The following is a 27,569-nucleotide window of genomic DNA, read 5'->3' on the forward strand; positions in this document are numbered from 1 at the left end:
TGAAAATAAAACTCTTTAATGTTGATTGTAAAAAAAAAATATATCTCCCAGCAAAATCTGTACAACTTGTGCAGAAGAAGCAGGTGCCTGAAGAAGTGTGTGTGTGTGTGTGTGTGTGTGTGTGTGTGTGTGTGTGTGACTTTTAAATAAATACACAGATAGAAAGCTCTCTGCTTTGGCATTGGGGCCCTTGGGGCCTTTGGCATTCCCGAAAAAAAAAATGCTTGGCTTTGCTCCCCTTGCCCGGCTTCCCCTAGAAATATAAAGCTAGGATGAACAAGGGATGCGACGAATTTTCTTTATTATCCTCCTGAAGGAGTGTTGAGGCCTGTCGACCCCTCCAGCAGCCGAATCAGAGGAGGAGGAGGAGGAGGTGTGGGAGTCAGGGACACCATCAGGGCAACCTGAGAGCTCCGAGGGGGAAGAGGGAATGGAGCTGGCAAAGAGAGAGAGAGAGAAAGAGACACAGCCTGGGCCGTCCGTCACCCCTCAGATGGAGAGTCAACAGCCCCCAAGTCTGGAGGTGGCTGATGAGGAAGAGGAGGAACAGCCGGGTCCAGTGCCTGACGCGCAGATGCACAGAAGGCAGAGGAGAGGAGAGCAGTGGAAATCTATGGGCCGGCCGGTCCTTGGGCTGGAAGAGCCACCGCTGCTAGCGAAGCCCCATCCTAGCTCTGGGGATAAAAGGCAGCGGGCGGAGATGCAAAGATGTGGCAGACAACTATTCATTTCCCTGCCGGACAGACTCGTTACCTTGCAGTGAGAGAGAAACTGTTTGCCGGGGCTGCCGACGCTCCTAATTAAAGGAATCGTTTGAGTTCAGGGGATTTGTTGTATGGGAAACTGCGTCAGATCAGGGATCCTATTTCCAAGTCTTTTGTAGCAACCGACCCCATGTGCCATGTAAACTTTCCAGTGATGGGTTTTAAGAGGCTCTATTCCAGGGGTGTCAAACTCAAGGCCTCCGGGCTAAACCCGGCCTGCGGGGTGCTTAGATCTAGCTCACAGGGCCACCCTGGAAGCAGCGAAGGACCGGCCCGCGATGCCTCTGCCCATGAAAACAGAACACGACCTCCCATGCTCTGTTTTCTCTGGCAGAGAGCTGCAGGAGGCTGTTGCAGGGCACGGGGAGGCCCCCAGGCGCCAGGGGAGGGAGCTGGGGCTGCCCCATTTCGGCTGGCAGAGGGCTATTAAAACAAACTAAAACCAAAAAGAGAAATGTTTCATTTAAGTATCCAAGAAGGGACAGGAAAGGAGAAAGGAAAGACGAAGGAAAAAAGAAGGGAAGATGGGAAGAGAGCAAGGAAGAAAAAGAAGGAAGAAGAAAGGAGAAGGAAGGAAGGAATGAAGGAAGGAAGGAAGGAAGGAAGGAAGGAAGGAAGGAAGGAAGGAAGGGAATGGAAAGATGAAGAAAAAGAAGGGAAGATGGGAAGAGAGCAAGGAAGAAAAAGAAGAAGGAAGAAGAAAGGAGAAGGAAGGAAGGAAGGAAGGAATGAAGGAAGGAAGGAAGGAATGGAAAGATGAAGAAAAAGAAAGGAAGATGGGAAGAGAGCAAGGAAGGAAAAAGAAGGAAAGGGGGAAGGAAGGAAGGAAGGAAGGAAGGAAGGAAGGAAGGAAGGAAATGGAAAGATGAAGAAAAAGAAGAGAAGATGGGAAGAGAGCAAGGAAGAAAAAGAAGAAGGAAGAAGAAAGGAAGAAGGAAGGAAGGAAGGGAATGCAAAGATGAAGAAAAAGAAAGGAAGATGGGAAGAGAGCAAGGAAGGAAAAAGAAGGAAAGAGAGGAAGGAAGAGGGAAGGAAAAAGAAGAAAAGGAAGGAAGGAAAGGAGAGTGTAATGAGACTGAGGGAAGTCCTGCCTTAGCCCTTGGCCACCACAGGTGGCCCCCAACACGAGTGATGCCAAGCTGGCCATGCGCACCAACGAAAACCCTGGTGCGGCTCTCAGTGAAATCGAGTTGGACACCCCTGCTCTATTCCATCAGGAGAGGAAACGTGTGAATGTGCCCTCTTGGGTCCTGGCCTGTCTTAGCCGCCTCCATTGGAAGGAAAAAAAGGTGGAAACGCAGGTCTCCTTCCCCCGAGGAGGCAGGTAGAAAGAAGGTGGGCGCTGGTCTCCGCTGGCGGAAGGCAGCGGGTCAGGCGGCTCCGGCTGGCTGGAGTTGGGGATGGACAGGATCCCGCGAGACCTTCAAGGGGTCCTACTGAATCTAGGCCATCTCTCTTGCAACCAAGCGGCCTCCAGTCAAAATGACCCCTTCTGGAAGTCCAGCACTCCTTCCCTCGGGGGTGGGGGGAAGGTGCAGCCAAATGGGGGGGAGGGGGGCAGGAAATGGGTTGGCAAAAGCAGGATCGACTACCCGCCCCCTGGTTTTTCTCCCTGTTGGTGGCGCTAGGGATCGAGGAAGGAGACAGCGATGTAGCGAGTCCCCTTGGTGGTGGGGAGGCCCTCGTGGTAGTGCGTCAGGCGGCCCGGGTGCAGGAGGCTCCACCCCTTCCGGGGGGCTTGGATGGAGCAGTTGTAACGGATGAAGCGGCAGCCCCCGCCCTGCAGGGGAAGAAAAGACCGTCTGGAGCTTCCCAGACCAGGTTGCAGTGACCTGGAGCTCCCCTGCCTGCCTGCCTGCCTGCCTGCCTGCCTGCCTGCCTGCCTGCCAGGGGATCCAGTTGCCACACTGCAAAAGGCCCTCGGCAGTTGCCTCAAGCGAGCCTCGGCTCCAGGATGGAATCCTGCAGGGGCACCCTCTGTGATAAACTTCTCTTTCTCTCCTTCCTTCCTTCCTTCTTTCCTTCCTCTCTTCCTTCCTTCCCTCCCTCCCTTCCCTTCCTTCCTTCCCTTCTCTTATTTCTTCCTTCCTTTTCTCCTTCCCTCCCAGCATCCTCTGTGATAAACTTTTCTTCTCTTTCTCTTTGCCTTCCTTCTTCCTTTCTCATCTCCTTCCTCCCTCCGTCCCTCACTGCACACTCTGTAATAAACTTTTCTTCTCTATCTCTCCTTCCTTCCTTCCTTCCTTCCTTCCTTCCTTCCTTCCTTCCTTCCTTCCTTCCTTCCTTCCTTCCTCTCTTCCTTCTTTCCTTCCTTCATCTCCTTCCTCCCTCCCTCCCTTCTGGCACCCTCTGTAATAAACTTTTCTTCTTTCTCTCCTTCCTTCCTTCCTTCCTTCCTTCCTTCCTTCCTTCCTTCCTTCCTTCCTTCCTTCCTCTCTTCCTTCTTTCCTTCCTTCCTCATCTCCTTCCTCCTCCCTCCCTTCTGGCACCCTCTGTAATAAACTTTTCTTCTTTCTCTTCTTTCTCCCTTCCTTCCTTCCTTCCTTCCTTCCTTCCTTCCTTCCTTCCTTCCTCTTCCTTCTTTCCTTCCTTCCTCATCTCCTTCCTCCCTCCCTCCCTTCTGGCACCCTCTGTAATAAACTTTTCTTCTTTCTCTTCTTTCTCTTCCTTCCTTCCTTCCTTCCTTCCTTCCTTCCTTCCTTCCTTCCTTCCTTCCTTCCTTCCTCTCTTCCTTCTTTCCTTCCTTCCTCATCTCCTTCCTCGCTCCCTTCCGGCACCCTCTGTAATAAACTTTTCTTCTTTCTCTTCTTCTTTCCTTCCTCTCTTCCTTCCTTCTCCCTTTCTCACCTCCCTCCCTCCTTGCTTTCTAAGACTTAGCCAAGATCAAATATGCCTTGCAAATATTCCACACACACACACACACACACACACACCCCACCCCTCTCCGCAGTGCTGGCCTTGCCCTCTTAGCACAGAGACGGGGGAAAACCCCCAAACCCTCTTAGTCCACCCTCTTTTGCCTCTCCATCTCCCTCCTACACGGACTCAGCCATGTTACCCCCCCTTCAAGCTGGCCTAAAGTTCTTAACACTCACTTCATAATCGATCCCCACGCGATTCAAGGCGATGTTGATGGTGAATGTGGAAGCGTCGTGATGCGGCATCAGGGACGGCTGCTCGTCCGGCTTGTACCGGACGATGAAGGCGAGCTCAAACTGGGTCTGTAGAAAAGAAACAGGCTGGGCCAAACCATGGCTTGTGAATTCTTCCACAAGCCATCATCAGTTGCAAGTGAGCTAGAGAAATGCTTATAAGGATTTATCCAGGAGTGATGGCTGCTTTTGGGGGGTTTGTGGGCCTCGTACTTTCTTCTTTCTCTCGGCCTGCCCCAAAAGGTCCCTCAAAGTCCTTCATTTTGGGGTCTTCCAAGGCCACCAGTTCAAATTCTCCCATGAGTTTCCAATCCCAGCCTGTATAAGTTGAACCCACCTGGGTATAGTAACCTGGGTAGAGCTTCTCCGTGATGGGTGCGATGTAATCCAGGAGAAATCTGTACCACTCTCGCTCGAAGTTGACCTGGTTCATGTGAATGTCAATGGTGGGTACGTTCTCATAGCCCCCTAAAATCCTCTGGTCCTATAAAAACAGTGAGTAAAGTTAGCCGGTAGCTGCTCTACATGTAACAACGAGCCTCTCCCCCCTTCAAAAAATAAGTGTAGACTTTTGAAAACTTTGTATTTCAAAAGGAATCTTTTTATTGAAGGGAGGTAAAAGCAAGTCAAAATTCAAAGCAGGATCTGAGTTCCCGCAGGGCATGCAACTAGGTCTCCAAACCTGGCAACTTTAAGACTTGTGGACTTCAACTCCCAGAATTTTGCTGGCTGAGGAATTCTGGGAGTTGAAATCCACAAGTCTTAAAGTTGCCAAGTTTGGGGACCGTTGAACTAAGATAAAGAGAATGAGAAACCCCTTCGAACAGTCCGATGTGGATTCCACTAATCCGCAGGTGTGAAGGTGTTATTTTACCAGCACCTCCGAGAAAGCAGATAAGAAAAGTTTCTCAGGCTATTTTCCGGCACTGCAATCCCCGTGGTCCCTCCTCCCCTCAAGAGGTGAGAAGTTTCCAGGCATCTGGGGCACCAGGCAATGGTTATAAATCGTGTAAAAGGTTATACAAAAGACAAGGTAAAAAAGAGGACACTTATGCTACATAGAGAGGGAAAGAATTAAATGCATCAAATCCAACCCCACCCCTTTATTCCATCGGAGAATGGCAGATACACAGATCTGACACCATGGTTTGTTTTAAAACTACGGTTTGTTTTTAAAACCAGCCGCTTCCTGGCAAACGTTCCTCAGCAGGTGACTCGGCTAAGGAAGTGACATCCGTTGGAAAGGAAGGATCCGGAATCTCCCTTGGATGAGCTGCACCTGTGAGGGGTCACCTTACCTTGTTGTCTCCCTTGGACCACTGGCCAAAGTGCTCCATCTCTTCAACCAGCTCGTCGCAAGCCGCGTCGGTGAATAGCGGGAACCAGTAGACATCTGGGCAGGGCTTTGAGAAGGGATAAAAATTCAGAGCTGCCTGGGGCTACTTTGCACCATCCTGCAGCAATTTCTATGTTTTGTTTTTGTTTTTATTATGTTTCATTTATTTTATTTTAGGGGGTGGGATTCCAGCCCTCATTTTCTCTCTCCTTTCTGCCCACTTCCCACCGCCCAATTCTACTTGCAACGAAGAAAACTGGTTTACCGTTTCTACCAATTTGCCTTTTAAGGCATCCGTGTAGTTTGGGTGAATGTATTTCTCATTCCAGTCCTGTTTTGTGTGTGAGAGAAGAAGAAAATTAAAGAAAACCGGGGTAGGATGCTTGGTTTGTTGTTTCTTTCCCCTAAAGGAAGGACTCCCTCTCTGGCAAATCCACCCTCTTTTGAGACTTTGGGAGCTGGATTCAAAACTGGAAGTTGTAAATGCACCATTTGCCCTTCAAAAATCCCCTCCCCCATTCTCCTCTTTCCCAGCTGTTCTTGGCTCCAATTCCTTCTGACTCCTCCTTTCCAAAACCTGCTGCTTCGACCCAGCTCCCCAAACGTGTCGAATCCTCTGAGTTAACTCAAAGATTCCTTTAATTAGTAGCGCCAACAGCCCCGGCAAACGTTTCTCTCTCTCTCTCACCGCAGGCTAACAAGTCCGTTCATCTGGAAGATGAATCGTTTGCCACACCTATTCATCTCCGCCCCCTGCCTTATATCCCCAGAGCGAGGGTGGGGCTTCGCTAGCAGCAGTGGCTCTTCCGTCCCAAGGACCGGCCCATAGATTTCCACTGCTCTCCTCTCCTCTTCCTTCTCCGTCTCTGTCTCTTTCTCTGCCAGCTCCATTCCCTCTTCTCCCTCAGAGCTCCCAGGTTGCCCTGATGCTGGCCCTGATTCCCATGCCTTCTCCTCCTCCTCCTCCTCTGATTCGGTGGCTGAAGGGGCCAGCGGTCGACAGGCCACAACATCTGCTTTGAGAGACGGCGTCGCCCAACATCTATAATTCCTGGTCTTTTTTTCAGCCTCTGCCCCTCTCTTTCTGGGTGAGCCCTTGTTCTCAAATTCTTTCCCCCTAAGAAACACAATCCTCCCCCCTTTTTTAATCCTTTCAAACTGGCCCCCACTTCACCCCACACCTGTTTCGCTCTCAGGTTCCAGAGAAAGTAAGCCTGCTCACCGCCGGGTTGCTGAAGATTTGCCAGAGATCGTTATGCAGGTGGCTTGTCTGATAATTCTCCAAGGACAGGATGTGCCCGAACAGCTGCTGGTTTGTCAAAAACATGAACACCCCCTGCAGAAAAAAAACCAAACAAACCCTTATAGAATAGACTAGAGTAGAGTAGAGTAGAATAGAATAGAATAGAATAGAATAGAATAAAAACAGACTAGAAATAGAAATAGAAATAGAAATAGAAATAGAATGGAATGGACTAGACTAGACTAGACTAGACTAGACTAGACTAGACTAGACAAGACTAGACTAGAATAGAAATAGAAATGCAAATGCAAATGCAAATGCAAACGAAATAGAAATGAAATGGAATGGAAATAGAAATAGAAATAGGAGTAGAATAGAATAGAATAGAATAGAATAGAATAGAATAGAATAGAACAGAATAGAATTCTTTATTGGCCAAGGGTGATTGGACACACAAGGAATTTGTCTTGGTGCAAATGCTCTCAGTAGACATAAAAGAAAAGATACATTCATCAGGAGTCAGGAATCATGAGTTTCAACGCTTAATGATAGTCATAAGAGTACAATAAGCAATCAATCATATTAGGAAACGGTCGATATAAACCGTAAGGATACAAGCGACAAAGTTACAGTCATACAGTCACAAGTAGGAGGAGATGGGTGATAAGGAGTGATGAGAAGATGAATAGTACTCGTAGTAAATAGTTTGTAAATAGTTGGACAATGTTGAGGGAATTGATTGTTTAGCAGAGTGATGGCATTTGGGAAAAATCTGTCCTTGTGTCTAGTTGTTCTGGTGTGCAGTGCTCCATGGCATGGTTTTGAGGGAAGGAGTTGAAACAGTTTATGTCCGGGATGTGAGGGGTATTTTCACAGCCCTCTTTTTGACTCGTGCAGGATACAGGTCCTCGACTGAAGGCAGGTCGGTAGTAATTGTTTTTTCTGCAGTCCTAATTATCCTCTGAAGCCTGTGACTCACTTGTTGGGTTGCAGAACCAAACCAGACAGTGATAGAGGTGCAGAGGACAGACTCAATCATTCCTCTATTATGGGACTATAACTCCCAACATCCCCGAGGCTTCATTTTATTTGTGGCCTTCTTCCTCTTTCTTTGTCTTCATCGGCACCTTGTATAATATGGTCCTAATTCCCTTTTGCAGAAAAAGCAATTGTAACCAGCCCGCTTTCCATTGTGAATGCAACACCTGGACAAATACAGCATCCTTCACTTCATCCTCCAAGGAAAGATTGAAGGCAATAAAGGTCCAGGTAGAAGAAGAACATCGTGGCTTCAAAATCTAAGGGACCGGTTTGGACAAAACTCAGCAGCACTTTTTCATGCAGCTGTTGATAAAAATAGGATCGCCAACATCTGATGACGGATAGAGCCCACAAAGAGCTATGATTATGACCTATTTACTTGCTGTTTATATGTATTGTATTTCCCCCAAAATAAAACTTTTTTGCCCCCAAAATAAAAAAAAAATTTCCCACCGAAAAAGGCACCAGGTCTTATTTTGTGGGGATATCATCCATTGACTAACCTCACTTGCGAATGTCGCCCCCGGCCTCCTTTTCGCTGTCAGATGCCTTCAAGAATTTCTTCTTCTGCGGCCAGCAAGGCTCCCCTGAAGGCCTCTGCAGGCCATAACTGAGGTCTGGATCGATCCTGAGTTTGTTATCCGCTCCAGAGGCCTTCAGGAAAGCCTTGCCAGCTTTGCTGGCTGCAGAAGAAATGGGCCAGAGAGGCAGGTGTCGGGGTGTGCGAGGCCTGGCTACAACTGTCCAAAGTATTAGGCAGCTCTTCCACCCCCACATCTCCACTCTATCTTAATTTTTACCTGTCCACTCTGGAGTGGGCGGGATCTTAATTAGGGCTTATATTGGGCGCATGTGTAAAAATCAAGCTAGGACTTACTTTCGGGGTAAGTCGTATTTTCGGGGAAACAGGATACGCTGTGAGCTTAGGCACCAGAGACAAGTTCTTTGTGGGTCCCATCACGCTTGAGTGGATAAAGAATTCAATTTAATACCAATAAAGGCAGAGCGCTTCTTGCTTTCCCGCACCAACCTGCTCACGCATGTTATGGCACAGAGCCATATCGGCATCCAGTTTTCCATGGTGGAAAAGGTCCAGCTGGTCAAGTTGCGACCTCAGGACGCTGCCCTTGACCAGGTAGACACCAGAAACATATGGGACATTCCAGAGGCCACTGAGAGAAAGAGAGAGAGAGAGAGAGAGAGAGAGAGCCAATCAGGCATAAAAAGAACCAGGCCAGATAATAAAAGGATGAAGCGAACCGAAAAAAGAACCTGTTTTGGCTTTTTTTTTGTCACAGAGCTTTCGAAAGGGCAGGAGTCAAACCCTGCGCAAAATGCAACTCAATGCACAAGGCTCAGCATCGTATTAAGATGACGATCCTTCAGGGTCCGAGTCAAAGCACCTTGGAACGGAGCACGAAGTAAGCACTTTCTGAACCCCCTCTGCTGTTTTCAGCCCTGAGATTCGCAGCCCTCCAACCTCTGGAGAGCGAGTTTCAAGGACCAATTTGGAAGCCTTCCTTTCGCCTGAGTCCACCACTCTACTCACATCCTCCGCCTCTGGACAATGTCCCTATAATCCTCTGATCGGGCATAATAGCCGTCGGGATTCACGGCCCCCCAGAAGTTCGACCACAGCTTCCCGATGCGGCTCACGAGAGGTGCGATCACAAACCTGGCGCAGAGAGAGGGAGAGAAGGGGAGAGGGAGAGAAATGGAAAGAGACAGAGAGTGAGAGGAAGAGAAAAATGGAGACAGGCAGAGAGAGATGGAGACAGACAGAGAGGGAGGAAGGGGGGGAGAGAAAGAGAGGGAGGGAGACAGGAAAGAGAGAGAAATGGAGAGAAACAGAGAGAGGGAGGGAGGGAGAGAAAGGGAGGGAGAGAGAAATGGAGAGAAAGAAAGGGAGGGAGACAGGAAAAAGAGAGAAATGGAGAGAAACAGAGAGAGGGAGGGAGAGAAATGGAGAGATAGAGAGGAGAGAGGGAGACAGGAAAGAGAAATGGAGAGAAACAGAGAGAGGGAGGGAGGGAGAGAAAGGGAGGGAGAGAGAGAAATGGAGAGATAGAGAGGGAGAGAGGAGACAGGAAAGAGAGAAATGGAGAGAAACAGAGAGAGGGAGGGAGGGAGAGAAAGGGAGGGAGAGAGAGAAGTGGAGAGAAAGAGAGGGAAGGAGAAGAAAAAGAGAGAAATGGAGAGAAAGAGAGAGAGGGAGGGAGGGAGAGAAATGGAGAGATAGAGAGGGAGGGAGGGAGACAGGAAAGAGAGAAATGGAGAGAAACAGAGAGAGAAAGGGAGGGAGAGAGAAATGGAGAGATAGAGAGGGAGAGAGGGAGAGAGGAAAGAGAGAGAAATGGAGAGAGACAGAGTGTGAAAAAGAGAGAGGGTGAGGGAGAGAGAGGAAGAGAGAAATGGAGAGAGACAGAAAGAAAGAGAGAAAAGGTATTAGAAACACTTCCAAAAATAAGAAAGCCTGTTCATTCTTTGATTATATAGTGAGGCTATTTATCCACTGCATCCTTTAGACTGTCTACTGTTGACCTCACTCCATTCCTAAGAGGTCTGTAAAGGAGCATGCTTAAGTGCACCAATGTGCCTACCATCCCTGTCCTAATGTCCCCTTTTATTCGTACCCATTGCATGTACTCATAATCATGTTTATACTTATACCAGTTATCTAATACTTGCTTGACAAACAAATAAATAAACGAACTATGATCTGGATAACGGAGGATCTCTACAGACTTCGGACAGCTGGCTCTCCTCTTTCCCCTCTCAGTCCCACCTACAGCGCAGCCCCCAGCGCTCACTTATCCTGCTCCATCAGGATCTGCAGGGTATCTGGGTTCTTGAGCACCACCTCGGCATCCAGGCTGAAGTAATATTCGCATGCAGGGTTCTGCTTGCACAGGTTCCTAGAAGGGCAGGAAGCCAACGAGTCAGGCCCTTCGCCAAAGGGGACAAGAACCGCGTGTCAGGAGTCCAGCCGTTACCCCCATTTAAATCACGAATCTCCAGCCAAACTTCCAAAACTTCCAAAGGATTTATTGGGAGTTAACATGCCGACATTGCCTGGGGGCAGCTGACTCTGAGACACATCATTCATGGTCACCCTTGACCCTGGTTTCCCCACCCCACCCCAGGTGTATCCTAATTCATATCCTCCAATGGGACACATCCATAGCCCAGAGTCATCAATCATGCTCTCCAGTTAGAATTTTGCCAGCAGAAACTTCAGTCACCTAGTTACTATCTTTGAAAAACTATTTATGGAATGCACTTTCGATTTCCAAGCTGCCGCACTGTTCTTTCAAACCGCTTCCTCCCCCCCACCTTTCTGTTGACAACTCTAAAAAGACCATAGAAATATTTTATGAGTTGTAAGCCGAGGACTACCCGTCTCGGGAATGTGGATGGAGGCAGTTGGACTGTGCAGATGTCTGTCCTGAAAAGAGGCAAACGTCTTTAAAAACCGCAAAGGGAGCGGAAGGATCGAAAGCACGCAACACAGTCCCTGACCACAGAACAAGAGTCAGATAAGCGTGGTTTTCGTTTCAGGCTAAGTTCTCTGTGCTGAAAATAAGAAAACTAAACGTTATCTTTGAAAACATTTGTGGAATCCAGTTTCGGTTTTGCAAGCTGCTCCACTGCCACCCCCCTCTAAAAAGAGAAATATTTTATGAGTTGACACCGCATTTGGGGAACCTCTCCGCGTTTCTTACATGCACAGGTGGCGAGCCTCGGCGTTCTCCAGGTGATCCTCCGGCCCCATCACTTTCAGGGAGCGATATTCCTGGCCGTGCTTCTCCACAAAGGAGCTCACCTGAGGCAGGTGATGTTCCTCCTGCACCGGGAGAAGAAGCGAGAGGGGTTACCGAGGGGCCGGTCCTTCCGGCAAAGCCGCCTCATTCACGGTCATGGATCTGCCACTGGAGCCCCCTCTGGGTGAGGAGTTTGGAGGAGTCTGCAGCGGAAAGCGCGGAGGGTGGAAATCAGAACGGGGTGCTAGCCCCATGAAGAAGCCTCCGCTGTGTTGAGGGAGGCTGAATGGAGGGAGTTGGCCCAGAGGCGCCATGTCATGCAGGGGTGGGCGGCTGGGGGGTTCGCAGAGGTTCGGGAGACGCCCTAGCTAAGATTCGGTGCAGTTCAGACAACCCCCGAATCCCACTCCTTGCTGGCTCCGCCCTCCTCTCCCCTCCCCGGAGTCCCCACACGGCCCATTTGGGATGAAAGGAAGTGCAGGGCGAAAAACGGGCCTCCCAGAATTTCAAGAAGGCCGGAAATGGGCCTGTTTCCGGCTTCCAGAGAGCCTCCGGAGCCCAGGGAGGCCATTTTCACCCTCCCCAGAGGCCTCTGGAGCCTGGAGAGCAGGAGGCTGACTAGGCCACGCCCACCGTGGCCACGCCCACCCAGCCGCCGGGCAGAGAACCCCTTTCTCAAAGTGTCGGAGCCTGACTCTGCGGAGAAAGACGGCCAACAGAGATCGAGGAGGTGGTGGCTTCGGAGGAAAATGGGGAGGAATAGAGGCCCAATCAGGCCGGGGCCTTTCAGGATTGGGACGGCTTGTAGGCAGGGAGGAAGTGGGGGCAGGATGACCAGGAGAGACTAAGCAGGGACCCTGAGAGACAGAGCTCAGGCGATGAGCAAGGACCGTCCCCTCCTGATCCGAGAGTACGGAGAGTGGAGAGAAGGCGAGAACAGCGCAGACTGAGCCAACTACTCAGGAGGAGAACGCCCCGCCCCCCCTCTGCACAAGGCACACCTGGGGACTGGGCACCTTCTCAGCCAGGTATCTTGACTCACGTGATTGTGGATGAACAGGTGGATTTTCTTTTTCGGATAGCGGAGAAGCTGGAGCCTTTTGAAGAACTGGTCGAGGAAAGGGGTGGGCTGCTCGATAAAGATGCCCACCACGGTCAGAGGAAGCGAGTCTTCCTGTGAGGTGGGGGAGGGCGGAGGGAGGGTGGGAAAAAGAAGAACAGGCTCAAAAATTCACAGAGTTGCTCTGGATTCGATTCTATTGGGTGAGTTGAAGATAGTCACTTCATAGCAAGGGGTGTCAACCTGGATTTCTTGAAGGGCCGGATCAGCATTGTAGTTCTCCTCTGTAGGCCGGCCGCCCGGGGAGGGGGGGGAGATGGGACAGATGTGTGTGTGGCCCCCCCCCCGTGCCGTTTTGGCCAGCAGTGTTGCAGGAGGCCGCCTAGGCCAAAACAGCTGCTTTGGTTGTCAGAGGTACTGTGGACTGGGTCCTTTGCTATTTCCAGGCCGGCCTGATGTGCCCTGAAAATGGTGTTCGATTTTGTTGTATAAGGTGCAATGACAATAAGGTAAACTAAACTAAGAAGAAAGAAAGAAAGAAAGAAAGAAAGAAAGAAAGAAAGAAAGAAAGAAAGAAAGAAAGAAAGAAAGAAAGAAGGAGGGAGGGAAGGGAAGGGAAGGAAGGAAGGAAGGGAAGGAAGGAAGGAAGGAAGGAAGGAAGGAAGGAAGGAAGGAAAGAAAGAAAGAAAGAAAGAAAGAAAGAAAGAAAGAAAGAAAGAAAGAAAGAAAGAAAGAAAGAAAGAAAGGAAAGAAAGAAAGAAGGGAGGGAGGGAGGGAGGGAGGGAGGGAAGGAAGGAAGGAGGGAAGGAAGGAAGGAAGGAAGGAAGGAAGGAAGGAAGGAAAGAAAGAAAGAAAGAAAGGAGGGAGGGAGGGGAAGGGAGGGAAGGGAGGGGAGGGGAGGAAGGAAGGAAGGGAGGAAGGAAGGAAGGAAAGAAAGAAAGAAAGAAAGAAAGAAAGAAAGAAAGAAAGAAAGAAAGAAAGAAAGAAAGAAAGATGGAGGGAGAGAGGGAGGGAGGGGAAGGGAGGGGAGGAAGGAAGGAAGGAAGGAAAGAGAAAGAAAGAAAGAAAGAAAGAAAGAAAGAAAGAAAGAAAGAAAGAAAGAAAGAAAGAAAGAAGGGAGGGGAGGGGGGGGGAGGAAGGAAGGAAGGAAGGAAGGAAGGAAGGAAGGAAGGAAGGAAGAAAGAAAGAAAGAAAGAAAGAAAGAAAGAAAGAAAGAAAGGAAGGGAGGGAGGGAGGGAGGGGAAGGGAGGAGGGGAGGGAAGGAGGAAGGAAGGAAGGAAGGAAGGAAGGAAGGAAGGAAGGAAGGAAAGGAAAGAAAGAAAGAAAGAAAGAAAGAAAGAAAGAAAGAAAGAAAGAAAGAAAGAAAGAAACCAGTTTTTTGAAACCTTCCCCATTCCTGCCCAGCCTTGCGCAGCCTCTTACTTTCAAGCCGCTTAGATTCTTCAGGCCTTCTTTGCAAACGGTGCAGCCCGTCTCGAAGGTCCAGGACTGAGGGACGTAGTTCCCCAGGTAATTCAGCTGCAGCTTTGGGAGAGAAAAAGTCTCACAGGTGTGCTCACAGTGATGAGACAGAAAACTTGCAACCTTGGTCAATCTGACTACACCATAATATGGCCTGCGGAGATTCTCAGTCATCCAGAGCCGAAGAAGCTTCTCGGATGAGAAGCGAAACCTCTTCAAAAGGAAAAAAGAAAACCATAAGAAAGCCCAGTTGCCTCTTGAAAAAAAAAGCACCTTTGGGATGACCATGACCTGGATGACCGAGAATCTCTACAGATTTTTAGCTATACAATGAATGATTGTATCGCTGAATGATGTGGGAGTAAGAAAGGATTTCCGGAGGAAAACAATTGCAAACTACAGGAACCATTTGCACCACTCGGGTGACCCTGAAGATACAGATAAACCTCCAAGTGGCCTCAGCGACCCTCTAAAAAGGATGCAAATGACCAGCTGTCTGCAAGGAGTATCAATCCTTCTATTCCTCATCATCCAGTCAGAGCTGAAGAAGCTTCTCTGCTGAAAAGCAAAACGCCTTCAAGGAAAAACCAGGAAAAAAAAGTCCAAGTGCCTCTTGGGGGGAAAAAAGCTCCTTTGGGACAACCATAACTTGGATGACTGATAATCTCTGCAGACTTTTTGCTATACAATTTGGGATGGACACCCTTGGAATGGTGCGGAAGAAGGAAGGGATTTCCAGAGGAAAGAAATTGCAGACTACAGGAACCACTGACACTACTCAAGTGACCCTGAGGACACAGATAAACCTCCAAGTGGCCTCCACGACCCCCTAAAACAGGGGTGTCAAACTCATGTCATCACGGTGGGACCTGACATATCAGGACTTCCCCCCCCTTTGCTAAACTGAGGGGGGGAGCACGTGACGCATCTGCCGACAAGCCAGGTGTCGGTCTCCAAGATTCCTTCTTCCACTTGACTCTTTCCAGCTGCCAAAGAAACGGTGGTGGGGTGGAATAATTGGGCCCAGTGGAGGGAAGGGTGCTGGAGGTTGAAGCTGTGTGAATTGTAAAACTTGCTTGCTTACTGCACAGATGCAGCCCCTTTTATCTTTTCTGGGCCAAGGTCAACCGTCTTGGCATACCTGATGTCTGAGACGCCACCTGAAGATGTAACCCACCTGACATTATGCACACACCTCGGATGGGATGTCCACTTTGAATTGTTGGGGGTGGGGACACGGGGTAACTTTCTATATGTGATTTCCATACCTTTTGCCTCAGATCTTGTATTTCGTAACAGATAACAGATAATCAGAGTTGGAAGGGAACTTATAGGTCATCTAGTCCAACCCCCCCTGCCCAAGCGGGAGACCCTACACCATTTCTGACAGAGGGCAATCCAATCTCTTCTTGAAAGCCTCCAGGGATGAAGCTCCCACAACTTCTGAAGGCAACTTCTGTTCCATGGGTGGGTTGGTCTCCCTGTCAGAAAGTTTCTCCTTATTTCCAGGTTAAATTTCTCCTTGTTCAGTTTCCATCCATTGTTCCTTGTCTGGCCTACAGGAGCTTTGGAAAACAGCTTGACCCCTTCCTCCTCCTCTCTGGGGCAGCCCCTCAAATATTGGAAGACCACTATCACGTCTCCCCTGGTCCTTCTCTTCCCTAGACTAGCCAGGCCCAGTTCCTGAAACTGTTTGTGATATGTTTTGGCCTCCAGTCCCCTAATCATCCTGGTTGCTCTTCTCTGCACTTTTTCTAGAGTCTCAACATCTTTTTTATAGTGTGGTGACCAAAACTGGATGCAGGACTCTAGGTGTGGCCTTACTAAGGCTTTATAAAGCGTAGTATTAGTACCTCCCTTGATCTCGATTGTATCCCTCTCTTAATGCAATTTAGGATTGCATTGGCTTTTTTGGCTGCTGCTGCACATGGCTGGCTCCTATTTAGCTGGCTGTCCACTAAGACTCCGAGATCCCTCTCACAGTTACTGCTTGGTTTCACCCAGTCTATATGTGGGGTTTTTTTTTGCCTAAGTGTAGGCCTTTACTTTTCTCTACATTAAAATTCACTTCACCTGTTGCTACCACTTCACATTCAGTAAAAGTCCTTTTCTCTAAGGCAGGGGTGTCCAACCTTGGCAATTTTAAGACTTGTGGACTTCAACTCCCAGAATTCCTCAGCCAGCTTTGCTGGCTGAGGAATTCTGGGAGTTGAAGTCCACAAGTCTTAAAGTTGCCAAGGTTGGACACCCCTGCTCTAAGGCTTCCTTTCTTGAATTTTGAATGGAGCCACACCTGACACCGTGAGTTTGACACCCCTGCTCTAAAAGGATGCCAATGACCAGCTGTCTGCAAGGAATATAAATCCTTCCCTTCCCCACTATTCTGTCTGAGCTGAAGAAGCTTCTGGGATGAGAAGTGAAACGTCTTCAAAAGAAAAAAAAACCAAGGAAGTTCAGTCACCTCTTGGGGGAAAAAAAGCACCTTTGGGACACCATAATATTGTTTTCCACACCACCTGGGTCCCTGTTGCTGTGGAGTTGCTGAAGTGAAGCTGGCTGGCTGCCTTCCCTCCTTCAGCTAAGCAGCTGTTTTGCCACCGAGGTCGATCCTGAATCTCCTTAACAATTTCCAGCCCTGGCAGGTGGACAACCAAAGCCCAACCAAGCTTTGATCCGGGGCAAGAAAGACCAGGGGAACAGGTCATCCTCAACTTACAGCCACAAATCAGCCCTATGTTGCTAAGTGAGACGTAAGTGGGTCTCGTGTCCCGGTTTATGGCCTTTCTTGCCACAGTGGTTCAGCTGTTAAGATTACTCACATGGTTGTTAAGTGAATCTAGCTTCCCCATGGTCAGAAGGTTGCAAACGGGGACCCCGGGACGCTACGACCATCATAAATACGAGTCAGTGGCCAAGCGTCTGAATTTTGATCACGGTGGTGATGCTACGGCGGTTGGAGCCGTGAAAAAAGGGTCTTAAGTCCCCCCTTTTTTCCCCAGAGCCATTGTAACTTTGAAAGGTCACTAAATGAACTGTTGTAAGTAGAGAACTACCTGTATATACATCCTAGACCAGGGGCCGCCAACCGGTGGTTCGCAGAGAAATGTCCCCCCCAAGGCAATTAATCCAGGCAATTAATGCAGGAACACAAGGCTGCGCTGCCCACATGGCCCGCCCACCTGCTGGCCCCCACCCTTCGGCCGAGCGCAAACCTTACCTTGAGTAGAGCCACGCGAGCTGGAACTGAAAGGTAAGACCAATGGCGGGGGAGGGAAATCTGCCCTGGGGTGGCTTGCTGATGTTGGGTGGGAAAGTCGGTCCCATATTCCAGAGCCGCAGGAGTCACAGGAATGCTTGAATTAACCCTTTGGTCATTCCAGAGCAGCTGCTCCAGTCCGTGGCCGGCCGGTGCACCCGGGTGGAGGAGCAGCTGCTCCGGGATGTCCAAAGGGCCAGTCTTGTGACTCCTGAAGCTCAGGGATATGGGACCGACTTTCCCACCAACGTCAGCAAGCCCCCGTCAGTCAAAATTCATACCAGTGGTCCGCAGGATTTAAAATTATGAGCTTGGTGGGCCCTGAGGTCCTCCTAGTTCCAGGGAGCAGCCGGGATTTGGCCTACCTTGGTGGGTCCGTTTCCGTGAACCACAACCGGGAGGGTGTCAAACGCCAGATTCCGCACTCTCACCTGGCTGTTTTCGAATTTCAGAGCCACTTCGTCTTCGGAAGCAAAGAAGCAGAGAAACGGGATGAAACAACAATAAGGTTCTTTCACATGTACGCCAGGGGAGAGAATGGTTTGGGGAAATTAATCAAGTTTGACCAGCTTGTTACGTCTGCCACTCTGCTTGCTTCGCTTCGCTTTGCAACTTGCCAGCCTGACACTGGCACCGAAGGGGGAGGGAGGAAGAATAGGAATGCGGGAGGATGAAAGGGGGGACGGTCTGGGATCCAAGCTGTGCTGGGCAAGAAAGGAGAGCTCCAGGCCGTGGAAAGAATGCTGTGATGACCCAAAGGGGCCTGGCACAAAGGCAGCCCAGTCAGATAAGCAATAAGAGTCCCTTTAATAGCACCAACTTTGCCCCCAATGTCCTGGTTACCTTCTGGGCTGGAGATAAACTCTGCAGCCTTTGGCTGCAGAGAATGAAGTCCAAAACATGGTCAACAAAAACTGTAATTTTAAGTCCAATCAAGCCAAACTGAGGTAATTAGTTTGGCAGGGTAGGAGCAAGAATTCCAGACGTGAAGGCATGGCAATAACTCAACACAGTTGGGAAGACACCAGGAACACAGATAAGCAAAGTCATCACAAGATAAAGTCACGTTTGCCAGCAGCTGCCGCACTCAACATGCATCTCTTTTAAACTCTCATTCTCAGGTGTGTCTAATGAAGGGAATCAGGGCCCTTTCCTTCCCTGTAAGCCACGCAACCCAAGTTGCTCCCTTCTCCGTTCCTCCCTGCGTGCCCTAGGATGAAGAGGGGGTGGGCCTGGGTCTTCCTCTGAACCCCCTCTCCCTTGTTCTACCTCTTCCCTGCTCTGCCCAGCTGGCCTTTGCCCTTGTCCAGTTTCCTCCACAGCCAATGGAGCCACACTCCCACTCCCTGTCAGGTGTTCGTTTTCCTCCTCAGATTCAGACTCCGACTGGGGATGACAAATGCAGAGATGGAGAAGACACACCGAGTCTCCATTCCCAAAACAAAATAAGCATTGCTAATGAGACACTGATCGATAATTAAGTGGGGGTGGCCAGGGGAAAAGGAATAGTTAAGGGTAAAGTTTTCATGCCAATTCGCCAGACTCTGCTTCCCTTTGTCACTAACCATTTGTTGCTCTAGTAAAGTATGCGCTTGGTGAAATCTCAGGCCAGGAGTCTCCGCTAAGCGGGATGGAGGCCATCCAAGCTTTTCAAAGTAGCCGTATCCTTAGAAAACTTCCACACCAAGCCAAGATATAGCCTTTCCCACTCAATATAATAGAACAGGGGTGTCAAACTCAGGGCCTGCAGGTCAGATCCGGCCTGTGATGTGGTCGGATCTGGCTCACGGGTCCATCCCGGTCTACTCGAATCTACCCGCGTTGCTTCGGCCCATTTTGCGAAGAGGAAACATCGGGCCAGCATGGCTTCGGTCCGGTCTACCCAATGGAAAGAGGAAACATGCCAGCAGTTTGGGGAGTGGCGTGAAGCTGCCCATGCCCACCAAGCTGGCTACACCCACCCACTACCCCCGAGGTCAACCATGTCAGGATTCCAGCAACCGCTCTAATTGAATCATGATTCTCGAGCCAAACTTCAAAAAACTTTCAAAGGATCCATTAGAGGCGACATACTGGCCCTGCCCTGCATGAAGCCAACTCTGGCCTAGGTCATTTACAGTCCTCTGTGACCCTGTTTCCCCCTCTCCACCCTGGGTGTCTCATAAACCAGATTCTCCAATTGAGCACCTTCACAGGCTGGGTGTCATCAATCACCTTCTCCAATTAAACCTATTCGTGGGCAAAAGCTCTGGTAGTTTAGTTACAATCTTTTAAAGAGAAGAGTTGGAATGTACGTCCGCTTCCAAACTGCTGCACTGCTTTTCCAGATTTCCTTCGTCTCTCCCACCCCTTTTTTTAAATGGCAACTACTAAAACAGGCATAGGAATGTTTTATGAGGTTGACAAACCACAGCCTCAATGAAATTGAGTTTGACACCCCCTGCAATAGAAGTATATTTTAGGAGCAACCCCCCCCCCCCACAGTTTCATCTTTTTAAAAAAAGTCTCTTAAAGACCTTCATTAAATCTTAATAAAATAAACCGACAGGAAGGGGAGGCGAGACTAAGGAAGCGAGAGAGTGTCATGCCAAATCTTCCATTAACTGAATGAAAAACTGCTGGTAGTTTTCTACTGCTGCGCTGTAGAGGGTATCTTAACTGACTGCACACCTGTGTATGGTTTACCAATTGCACAGTGGCAGATAGGAGGGTGAACGTCATGGCCCAGAAGATCCTGGGTTGCCCTCTCCCCTCTTTGGAAGAGCTTTAGAGCTCCCGCTGCCTTAAGGAAGTTCAAAACATTCTCAAAGATCCATATCTCATCCTGGGCACACACACACACACTTTTTTTTTTTTTTTTGAACTATTATCATCTGGCAGACGGTACAGAATAATAAAAACAAGGACAAATAGGCTGAAAAACAGCTTCTATCCCAGGGCAAGAGCTCTGTTGAATTCGATAGTACACTGGTATGTAATTTTGTTGTTACGATGTGCAATGACAATAAAGCAAACTCAATTGTAAAACAAGGTTGCAGCTGCTGTGTTTTGGGGCCACCGGCTGCCTGAGCTCTGTTTTTACACGGAAGTTGTTTAGTTTGACTCCAACCAGAGTTGCTTGGCAAACCACAGAAGTGATTGTGGCAGAGGTCAACGGCCTTGGGGACCTACCCAGAGGCGCCCAGTGCAGCTGGTTTATAGCTCTCCAGCAAGAGGAGGATAACCACCCTTAAAGACAGCCAACGTTTTATTTTGGATGCGGGATTTTCTTTCCATGGATTCTCACCTATAGCACCGTTAAGGTTTTGGAAGATCCGGCACCTGTGATCCAAAGTGATATTGATGGCCTTCTGCAGAGGAGGAAGAAGAAGAAGAAAAAGGAAAAATAAAACCAGCAAGCGTGATAAGAGCTGGAAGAGGTACATATAAGATGGCCATGTTGCACCGTCTCTGACTCACACCTTTTATGAAAAGGCAGAACCCGTGATGACCCAAAGGGGTGTGTACACAGTCAAATAATCAACAAGAGTCCCTTTATTAGCTCCAACTTTGCCCCCAATGTCCAGGTTACCTTCAGCTGGAGAAAAACTCTCCCAGGAACAGCCTTTGGCTGCAGAAAAGTCAACTAGGAAACTAGGCCAAAGTCTGTCCTGGTCTGATTTATACCACATGGGCCTACCAGACTTTGCACATCTGCCTTTCTTGGGTCAGCTATCAATATCCCCCCGACCTCCCCCCCAGAACACATGGGGGTCTGCGTTCAGGGCTCACCCGCTTTTCAGGGTCCAGGAACACGTTGGTATAAAACAGCTGGTCGCTGTCACTGTCCAGGCCTTGCCAGTCGGCCACCAGCTGACTGAGATACGGAGCGTAGCCTATGAATCCTGCAGGAGGAGACAATACAGGCAGTTTTGACTCACGGCCACAATTTCCATCGCTATGTGGGACGGTTGTTAAATGAATCGCTGCAGTTGTTCAGTTAGGCCACCAGCCCCTCCAACAGCCGAATTAGAGGAGGAGGAGGAGGAGGAGGAGGAGGAGGAGGAGGAGGAGGAGGAGGAGGAGGAGGGGGCATGGGAGTCAGGGCCAGCATCAGGGCAACCTGAGAGCTCCGAGGAGAAAGAGGGAATGGAGCTGGCAAAGAGAAAGAGAGAGAGAGAGAGAGAGAGAGGGGCAGAGCCTGGGCCGTCTGTCAGCCCTCAGATGGAGAGTCAACAGCCCCCAGGTCTGGAGGTGGCTGATGAGGAAGAGGAGGAACAGCTGAGTCCAGTGCCTGATGCACAGATGTGCAGAAGGCAGAGGAGAGGAGAGCAGTGGAAATCTATGGGCCGGTCCTTGGGACGGAAGAGCCACCACTGCTAGCGAAGCCCCAGCCTTGCTCTGGGGATAAAAGGCTGGGTGTGGCAGACAATTATTCATCTCCCTGCCGGACGAAACGGCTTGTTCGCCCGCGTGAGAGAAAAAGACTTTTGGCCGAGGCTCTGGCCCTCCTCGTAAAAGAAGCACCAGTTTAACTTCGGAGGGTTTGTCGAATTTGGGGAGCTGGGTCGGAACAGTGGCTTCCCCATCGACTTGGCTGGTCAGAAGGCCGATCCCGTAAACCCCGAGACCCTGCAACGGTCATAAATATCAACGAGTTGCTATTAAGCGTTTGAATTTTGATCCTGTGGCCACAGGGACGCTGCAACAGTCGTAAGTCACAACGGTCGTAAGTCACCCTTTCAGTGCTGTTGTTAAGCTGAGGTTTGCCTGAAAATGCTCCCCTCTCTCTTTCTTCAGGTCAAATGGGCACCTTGGCCCATGGATTGGTGCTGACATTAAAAAAAAAGTTGTATTTTTTTTCTCTTTGCTCCTGAGGGCTTCCATCTTCCCCCTTTTCCTTACCTCCAGATCCCAGGAATCTCTGCCCTTCCTGGACCGCTGGGTACTTGGCCTCCAGCCTCCGGTCTGGATAGATGAGCGCCTCTGAGGAGAAGACGACTTTTGACTTGGCCTGCTTAAACTTCTTCAGGACTTCCGCAGGGCCTGAAGCAAAGATGACGTCGTAGCTGCAAGAGGAGGAGGAGGAGGAGGAGAGATATTCGAAGGGAAGTGTGATGACCCAAAGGGGCGCGGCACAAAGGCAACACAGTCAGTTAAGCAAGAAGAGTCCCTTTATTACCCCCAACTTTGCCCCCCCATGTCCAGGTTACTTTCAGCTGGAGAAAAACTCTCCCAGGAACAGTCTTTAAGTGGAGGAAATTCAGTCCGAAAACAAAGTATATACAAACTGTAACTAAATATCCACACAAACCACGCTGCAGTAATTAACTTGACAGGGCAGGACAGAAGGAATTGCAGACTTGAAAGACCAGCAAAACACACACACACAGTTGGGAAGATGCCAGGAACCCAGATAAGCCTCGATGATACCAGATAAATTCATGATTTGCTTCCAACGTTGCTGTGTGCAGCTTCCCTTTTTAAACACCGTGTTCCCAGCTGCAGCTAATGAAGGGAATCAGGGCCCTTTCCTCCCCCGTAAGCCATGCAATTCACGTTGCTCCCTTCTCCATTCCTCCCTGCATGCAGGATGAAGAGGGGGTGCTCCCTCTCCCTTCTTCTATCTCTCTCCTGCTCTGCCCAGCCTGACTTTGCCCTTCCCCAGTTTCTTCCCCAGCCAACTGAGCCACACTCCCACTCCTTGTCAGCTGCTTGGCCTCCCCCTCTGAATCAGATTCCGACAGGGGCATGACAGGAAGTTTATCCCGCAAAGAAAAAAACAGGGAATAATCAAAAAAATTGCCTGAGTCGGAGCAAATGAAACCTCTCAATTTGAAGAACTTTATTTTTTGCATTCCAAGTGTTGTTTTTTTCTCTCCAAGATGGAGATTCTGATGTTGTCAGCTGCCCCACTCTCATTTAAATGAACTTTAATTGTCCACAGTTTGCAATGCAATTAGCACAACAAACCATAGTTAAGCAGCAACCAAAATACAGGTTTTCCTCAACTTAACAGCCATTTGTTTAGCGATCGTTCAAGGTTACGATGGCACTGAAAAAAGCGACTTATGACCATGTTTCATACTTAGGACCTTCATAGCATCCCCATGATTCAAATTCAGATGCTTGGCCACTGGTTCAGACTTATGACTGTGTCCCAAGGTCATGTGATTCCCTTTTTGTGACCTTCCAATGAGCAAACTCCATGGGGAAGCCAGATTCATTTAACAGCTGCGTCCCTAACTTATCAACTGTGGTGATTCGCTTAACAACGGTGGCGGGAAAGGTCGTAAAATGGGCCAAACCTCACTTTAACAAATGTCTCCCTTAACAAACAGATATTTTGGGGCTCAGTTGGGGTCCTAAGTAGAGGACTATCCATATCCAGATCCTCCTGGTTACAGGAGGCACAGAGAATCTTCCAGCTCAGGGGTTGCCAACCTTTTGGACCTCAGGGACCACCAAACTCATCATTTTAAATCCCGCGGATCAGAGACCCTGGGAAAATCCCTAAAACAGTCTGCAGGAAAATTCTCCACCTCATTTTCCTACCAGTCAATCATTCTTTATTTGGGACCACAGGATACCATCTCCAGCTCCATTTTCAGGGGGAGAGAGAGAGAGAGAGAGAGAGACTTTTGGCTTCATGCAAGGAAAGCAGCAGAAGTCTTTCTTTCTCTCCCCCAAACTCCCCCATAAATGAGTCTTTGTGAGACTTGTCATGCTGGCGCAGCCTCTTGGAGCAGGAGGCCTTGCAGGGTCCCAAAGACTCATTTCTGGCAGAGTTGCGGGGAGAGAAAGAAAGACTTTGGCTGCTTTCCTTGCGTGCAGCCAAAAGCAGAGGAAGAAAGAAGCGGAAAGAAGCAGCCCAGTGGCCAGGCCAGGTGTGTGAGGTGAGTGGGGCAAGTTCCCCCCCTCCACCCTTTACCCCCCTCCCCTAACTACCTCATGTTGTTTGCAATGCAAGTGACACAAGCCTTGTGTTCCCGCGGGCCATGTGGGCGGTGCAGCTTTGTGTTCCCTCACAGCCTGGATGAATTGCTTTGGTGGGGACATTTCTCTGCGGTCCACCAAAATTTTCTCATGGACCACCAGTGGCCCCAGCCCACTGGTTGGCGACCACGGTCCCAGCTCAAGCAGGAATTACCTATCGGTGAAAAGGATCACTAAATCTTCTTTGTCCGCATAGGCTTCCAAAGCCGATTTCAAATGTCGGATCTTCTGTCCACCTGCTATTCTCTGGTCCTCTCGGCCATGCCATTCTTCGCCAAGTCCCAGGACCTGGACGGATCAAAGGAGATTTTGGGAGAAGTTTCAAACCACTTTGTTCGTGCTTCGTTCCCTCTAAACTGAACTGAAGGGAACAACTAACAATATCTTATTTAGCAAATGACTTTCGCTGTGCTGGATGAATTTTTTTTTTTTGCAGACATTTACAATCTAAATGATAAGATTCAAAAATTATTATATTATCCGCTTAATGTTTGTGCTTTGGGGCTTCAATAAAGAAAAATAACTAGCAACTAACAGCTGTAGAAACAGCTAACATTATTACAAACTCATTAATTGAAACTAGCTGGATACCCGTGCTTTGCTACGAAACTATGTGGCTGGGCTTAGTTTTGGGGGAGGAAAATAAGGGGGAAAAATTGTGCCTCTACCTACCAGCATCTATCAGTATTCATCTGGCTAGCATCCTGTCAGTGTGTGAGAGAGTTGAGGGCTGTTTGGAAAGTGAAAGAGTATTTGCTGTGTGAGCAAGAAGACAGCAAGGAGCCTGGGCGTGGCTTAGCTCAACCGTTCTGTACTACAGCTGCTTGGTGCTCTGAAACTGAAACTCCTCTGCTTGTGTTTTGCATTTGGAAGAGATTTCTTTTCAGGTGGGGAGGGGAGTAGAGCACATTAATAATAATAATATAGGAAATACTAATGCTCTGATAGTCATTTCAAAAAATCTTTTCTTAGTGACCACCTAGAAGCCAAGAGGAAGATAGCTACCAAATTTCAAGTTTGTAGGCTTTACGGTTCTGGAGATTTTGTGATGATGCGTGAGTGGTATTTCGTTTATATATATAGAGAGAGAGAAAGAGAGATTAAGAAATTATGCAGTATAATTTTCTCCCATACTTTTTCAAGGGCGAGTTTTAAAATTTGAACAAATGCAGGGAGTTTTGAATTAGGAATTGGATTTTGTCTCGAAACAACCAGGAATCTATGTTCAAATTAGTTATTTGCACTACCTTGAGATTGTAGTTAAAAACCTGGGCTGAACGTCTGAACCGCTTGAAGCCTTCAGTCTCCTTGGTAGCCACAGTGAAGACCAATAAATTGTCTAGATGGACAGAAAAAAAGAATCAAGATAATTTTCCTAAATTATCAGCAATTGGTACAAATTCCTGCATTCCCCCATTGCTGCGACTTTTAAAAACAAAAACAAAAAAAATATTGCATTCTCAAGAGGCACAACTCAGTTGTAAAAATCCAGGCTGTGAATATGGAAAGATTCTCAGATTTATTTCGTAGACTTTCCCCATTTCTTTAAAAGCCTCCTATTTGTGAAGCGGGAAAGACAGTCTTTTTAAAATGAACAAATAGCTCAGCCTTCAAACAATATTTCCACCCCCCGCGCTAAATATTGATTTTTTTCCAAGACGTGTGGGACGTGAGTTTTAATGAGTCAGAAATGGGTTTCTCCTGAATCTTTCTCTCCCAGCCTGTTCGCACGTCACAAAACGGGCCTGGAGTTGACTTGCAAGGAAAAGCAAAGCAGCTGAAATGTAATTTATAACGATAACCCCTCTCAGGTTTCTGCTGGCATTGGTGGGCAAAACGGCATGCCGAAAACCTTTTGAAAATATGGGAGGCAGCCTTCATTTATGAAAGCTAGCTCAGATGCATTCAGGCCTGTGTGAAACACATACACACACACACACACCCCGGAAGCTTCCTGCAGACCCCACATCAAAAGCATGCCGGAAGGGCAATTTTTAGCCCTGGTGGAGAAGGGAAAGATTATATCCTGATTTATATCCAGAGAAGATCCCTTGCTGCTTGCAGAAGATTCCCTCCCACGCTTTGAGGATCGAGGCGATTTAATTTGCCATTCGCCGCAATTTAGCAACACAGATTTGAGCCCAAACATCGGAGGAGTGATCTGGACCTCACGGAAGCTGACACGTTGGAATAAAATCTGTTTGTCTGAAAAGAATCTCCTCCTGATTTCTTGCTGCCACAGACTTAAAGACAGATGCCCCATCTGCCAAACCAAGCAAGAATGTGCAACTTAGGATAGTAAAAAAAAAAAAAAAACACCTTTTTTTGAGAGAGAGAAAAGGGGAAAAAAAATGCAAAAAGGGAGATTTTTTAAAAAGAAAACGCATACGATGGTGTTGTGCCAAGTGTGCAAATAAAATATTTCTGACGATCAGAGACCAGCCTAAGTGAAATTGGGCAAGTATAAAATTGGACAAGTATAAAATTGGGCGCGCATAAGGGCACCAGCGTGCCCACCGTCCCTGTCTTATATCTGTATTTACTTCCTTTCTTCACGTTTATGTTCATACCTATACTTGTTACCTTGTACGTGTTTGACAAACAAATAAAATAAATTGAGTAAGGCGTACTGTTTCTCATCCTTTCCCCTTCCCCAGAGGAAAAAAAAAGGCCCCTTGGAAGTTTTTGGAGAAAGAAAACTTACAAAAGTTTTCCCTAAACTTTTCAACCATCCCTCTCTGCCAGGGATAGGGATGGCTGCAGAGAGCGCACTGCAAGAAACTTGGGTGTGCACAAACACAACACACACACACACATTCCTTAGCTTACCGTCTTCTGCTGAGTGGCTCCCACCCTCCAGGGCTGTTAGGAAAAGCAGAAGGAGCAGCAGGCGCGAAGGGGACATCATGGGGAGACGTCAAGAAAGGGACCCCACTTTGGGTAGCCAGCTATTGGGAGGGGGGGGGAAGGCTGAAGGCTTTGCTCAGGAAGCCCCTCCTTGCCAGCCGGGGGCTGATGTGCCACGCAATGAACACGCCTCCCCCCGCCCCACAAGTGTGGGGTGGAAGGGAGGGAGGCAGGCCTCCTCCTCCTCCTCCTCCCTCTGCTCCTCTCTTCCGTCCGGCCCATCCTTGGGTATCCCCCTTCCGCTCCTCCTCCTCCTCCTCCTCCTCTATTGGGTCAAGATCCGAAGCCTGCTGTCCACCCCCCGCAGAAAGGAAGAATTAGCAGAGGATATTTATTTTGATTTATTTTGATTTGTCACATCGCTTACGAGACAATAGGTATTAGGTGTAAACATGAGTAAGAATGCAGGACATAGGTAGGAATAAATGGGGACATTAGGACAGGGACGGGAGGCACGATGGTGTACTTATGCACACCCCTCAATCTCACAGCCCGCCCCCCCAAAAAAACCCCAATCCAGCCCTAGCTCCTGGTTTTTCTAGGGTTTTGGAGCCCAGGTTTTCCCAGGCTGTCTGCCCAGGCTGATGGGAACCGGAGTCCCAAAGGAAGCGTT

The 27,569-nt window shown here is 48.8% G+C and overlaps 2 protein-coding genes across 2 annotated transcripts in view; one reads left to right on the forward strand and one right to left on the reverse strand.

Moving 5' to 3' along the window:
- On the reverse strand, nt 1-27,283 carry PLOD1 (procollagen-lysine,2-oxoglutarate 5-dioxygenase 1). The gene is made up of 19 exons (XM_087914823.1): nt 26,879-27,283; nt 25,297-25,388; nt 24,204-24,337; nt 21,959-22,122; nt 20,846-20,958; nt 20,361-20,424; nt 17,440-17,537; nt 13,780-13,881; nt 12,340-12,471; nt 11,259-11,380; nt 10,347-10,451; nt 9,086-9,211; nt 8,567-8,708; nt 6,475-6,588; nt 5,518-5,583; nt 5,215-5,319; nt 4,254-4,400; nt 3,860-3,985; nt 1-2,544 (listed from the first exon to the last, which is right to left on the reverse strand). The coding sequence occupies exons 1-19, from the start codon at nt 26,955-26,957 to the stop codon at nt 2,389-2,391; spliced, it is 2,187 nt and encodes a 728-aa protein (XP_087770949.1). The 5' UTR covers nt 26,958-27,283; the 3' UTR covers nt 1-2,388.
- Nucleotides 1-27,569, forward strand: part of LOC148124493 (G protein-coupled receptor family C group 6 member A-like) — a 393,462-nt gene that overhangs the window by 90,831 nt on the left and 275,062 nt on the right. The window lies entirely within an intron of this gene.

Source organism: Pseudonaja textilis, chromosome 18, assembly GCF_049901715.1.
Source record: "Pseudonaja textilis isolate UNSWEBS1 chromosome 18, rPseTex1.2, whole genome shotgun sequence".
Lineage (NCBI taxonomy): Eukaryota > Metazoa > Chordata > Lepidosauria > Squamata > Elapidae > Pseudonaja > Pseudonaja textilis.